We start from the raw sequence: 2,652 nt of genomic DNA, 5'->3' as shown, positions 1-2,652 counted from the left end.
CCCCGCCGCCGCTCCGCGCGCCGCCGCGCGCGCCGCCGCCGGCGGACCCGGGGGTCGCGTCGGCTGCGGGCGGCGTCAGCGGCGGCGGCGCATTTGGCAGCGTGCTGCAGTCGCCGGTGGGCAGCCTGGGCGCAGACATGATGGCCGCAGCCGCGGCCGTCTCGGCGGCGGCCTCCGCGGCGGCGGCGGCGGCGGCAGCGTCCGCTGTCAGGGCGGCGGGCGGGGCGCCGGTCGGCGGGCCGCAGGTCGAGCAGCAGCCGCAGCAGCAGCCGCAGCAGCAGCCGCAGCAGCAGCAGCAAGAACAGCAGCAGCAGCAGCAGCAGCAGCCTCAGTCAGAGGGCTCGTTCGCGTTTGGTGGGTCGTCGGTCGGCGGTGACAGCGCGGGCGGCGCTGGGGACTCGCGGAAGCAGTCGCTGGCCTGAGGCACGCGCAAGCTCTCTGGTGTCGGATGCGGCGCGCGGGAGAGAGCGAGAGATCTGCTCTGCATTGATAGAGAGATTCGGAGTTTGAATTTGAATCAGGCCTCGATCTGATCCAGGCTGATTGATGCCGGTATCCAAGGTCCCAGGTTCGCACTCCGCTTCCATTTGTGTTTGAGCGCAGCTGCTGGGTACCCGCCGGTTTTTGATCAGCTAATTCCTGTCGCCCGGGCGGCTCGTCCGTCCGCCTGCCCCTGCACATGCGCAAGCGGCTCTGGGCGGCGCGTTGCTACTCTAAACCCGCCCTTGTTTGCAACGCACCCACAAAGGAACGAAGGCTTGCTTCCTCCACAGCTGAACACACATTGTGTGTAGTGATTTCTTACTTACACACGTTCTCGTGAGGGAGCAGAACACCCGGGACTGGAAACGCGGGTAGCGCTCCGATAGCTCTTGAAAATTGGGAAGGACTGACGAACTCGAGACAAGGCAGTCACCAGCTGCACAGCAGCGGGGGAGCGCCGCAGCGTGTGTTGCGACCTGGCCTGGCCGCAGCGCTGGTCTCTGCCCATTTGCCTGCCAACGCGGACTAGCACACTTCAAATGCTGCATGTGTGCACCAGCAGCCTTGAGCTGCATGGCCCACAGCGGGGGCCCCCCTGCACACCTGGGCCCATGAGAGGGCCACCCCCTGCGACCCAGGCCTCTGATGTAGCAGAACGTTGAGGCAGATCAATTCGGAGCAACTCTGTAAAATTGATTGGCCTCCTAACCGGTTCTCGCGTCTCGTAAGGCTGCGGTTGCTGATGTGTGCAGTGCCAGATCGCTGACTTTGACCGGGGTCAGCTGCAGGTGGATGGTTGTGGGAATGGACATTACACTAAACTCTGCTGCTTCGGGGGGACGCAAAAAGGGAAGCAAACGAGGATTGGCAGCAACAAGGAAAGCCGGGTTATTACAGATCTTGGTTGCGTTTGGCATCAGCCGGGAGACAGCGCATTATCAACCGCAGTTCGACTCCGGCTTACAAATTTCACCGCAGCGCGTCGGACGATCTCTGGTGCGGTGGCCACATTACAAACGGTGCCGGTCACCGTATCGCACACCGGTTTGCAGAGGCGCCATCAACGAAACAGTATATCTGGCATCATTTAGCCAGACGCACCAGCGGTGTCACCCGCCGCGAGTGGTCATCGCCCTGCGCTCTCGCACGCAAGCAGGAGCCTCACCAGTGCTGGTGTCAGTGGCAGTCATGGCGCTCTTCAAGGCCAGTCCCATCGTGCTGCTCGTTCTGGCGCTTGCGCTGGCGCCGACGACGTCGGCAGACATCAGTGAGCCCCTGCTGCTTCGCTCCGCTGCCGGCGTCGCCCCGCACTGTGCCGCACTTGCATGCTTGCCGGCTGCACATTGTCCCAAGGCGCTATCGCATGCAGCAGGTCAGCCATGCTTCACACCCTCGTACGGCTGGCCTCAGCTATCGTGGTCGCAGCAGCAGCACCGCCCCGCCCCCATACGCCCACGCCACCCTCATCACCGTCCTCCAGCCGCGCCCCATCCTCCACTCAACCCCCACCCCCGCCCTTCCGCCAGTCGGCAAGGGCAAGGCCGTCATCGCCGCGGCGCTGCTCGGCAAGGGCAAGGGCCCGGTGGTGGCGCCGGTCCGCACCGTGTTCGTCCCCACCCCCGTCGTGGTCGAGAAGAAAGTGGTCGTCGAGAAGAAAGTCTTCGTCGACCGCCCTGTCTACGTCCCAACACCCGTCTATGTCCCCACCCCCGTGCCGACCCCTGTGCCCACTCCCGTGTTCGTGAACATCGGCAAGGGCAAGGGCAAGGCCTGGGCGCCGGCGGCGCAGCCGGCGTTCGTGCCGCCGCAGGTCGGGAAGGGCGGGCTTTTCGGCAAGGGCAAGGCGGCGGCGCTGGTGCAGGCCGTTGTGCCCGTTGTGCCCGACATTGGGAAGGGAGGCCTGTTCGGCAAGGGCAAGTCGGCCACGCTTGTCGGGAAGGGGACGGTCGGCGGGCTCCTGGGCTGATGACGTCTTCAACAAGGCCGCGCGCCGGGCCGCCTGGAGCGGGGCGCGCGCGTCCGCCGCATAAGCGCCGCCCGGGTTGGCTCCGCGGCCCCCGCGCCCCGGCGCGCGGCGCGCGGCGCGGGTGCCCGGCCGCCCGCGCCCGGTGGGCGTTGCGTGGCGCCGTGCAGCCGCCTGCGCCGTGAGCGCGGGAGTTTTCACAAATG

At 66.4% G+C, this 2,652-nt stretch overlaps 2 protein-coding genes across 2 annotated transcripts; both read left to right on the top strand.

Annotated features, from left to right (window-relative positions):
* Positions 1-140: 140 nt before the first annotated feature.
* Positions 141-422, top strand: MNEG_5339 (hypothetical protein; the record flags this gene model as incomplete). The annotated part of the gene is made up of 1 exon (XM_014046190.1): positions 141-422. The coding sequence occupies one exon, from the start codon at positions 141-143 to the stop codon at positions 420-422; it is 282 nt and encodes a 93-aa protein (XP_013901644.1).
* A 1,249-nt stretch (positions 423-1,671) lies between these two features.
* MNEG_5338 (hypothetical protein) lies at positions 1,672-2,449 on the top strand (the record flags this gene model as incomplete). The annotated part of the gene is made up of 2 exons (XM_014046189.1): positions 1,672-1,750; positions 2,010-2,449. 2 exons carry the CDS (start codon positions 1,672-1,674, stop codon positions 2,447-2,449), a joined length of 519 nt encoding a protein of 172 aa, XP_013901643.1.
* Positions 2,450-2,652: the final 203 nt, after the last annotated feature.

This window comes from Monoraphidium neglectum, assembly GCF_000611645.1.
Source record: "Monoraphidium neglectum strain SAG 48.87 unplaced genomic scaffold scaffold00788, whole genome shotgun sequence".
NCBI classification, from domain to species: domain Eukaryota; kingdom Viridiplantae; phylum Chlorophyta; class Chlorophyceae; order Sphaeropleales; family Selenastraceae; genus Monoraphidium; species Monoraphidium neglectum.
Note: the sequence above shows the minus strand (reverse complement) of the source record. Positions and strands in the feature narration are given on the sequence as shown.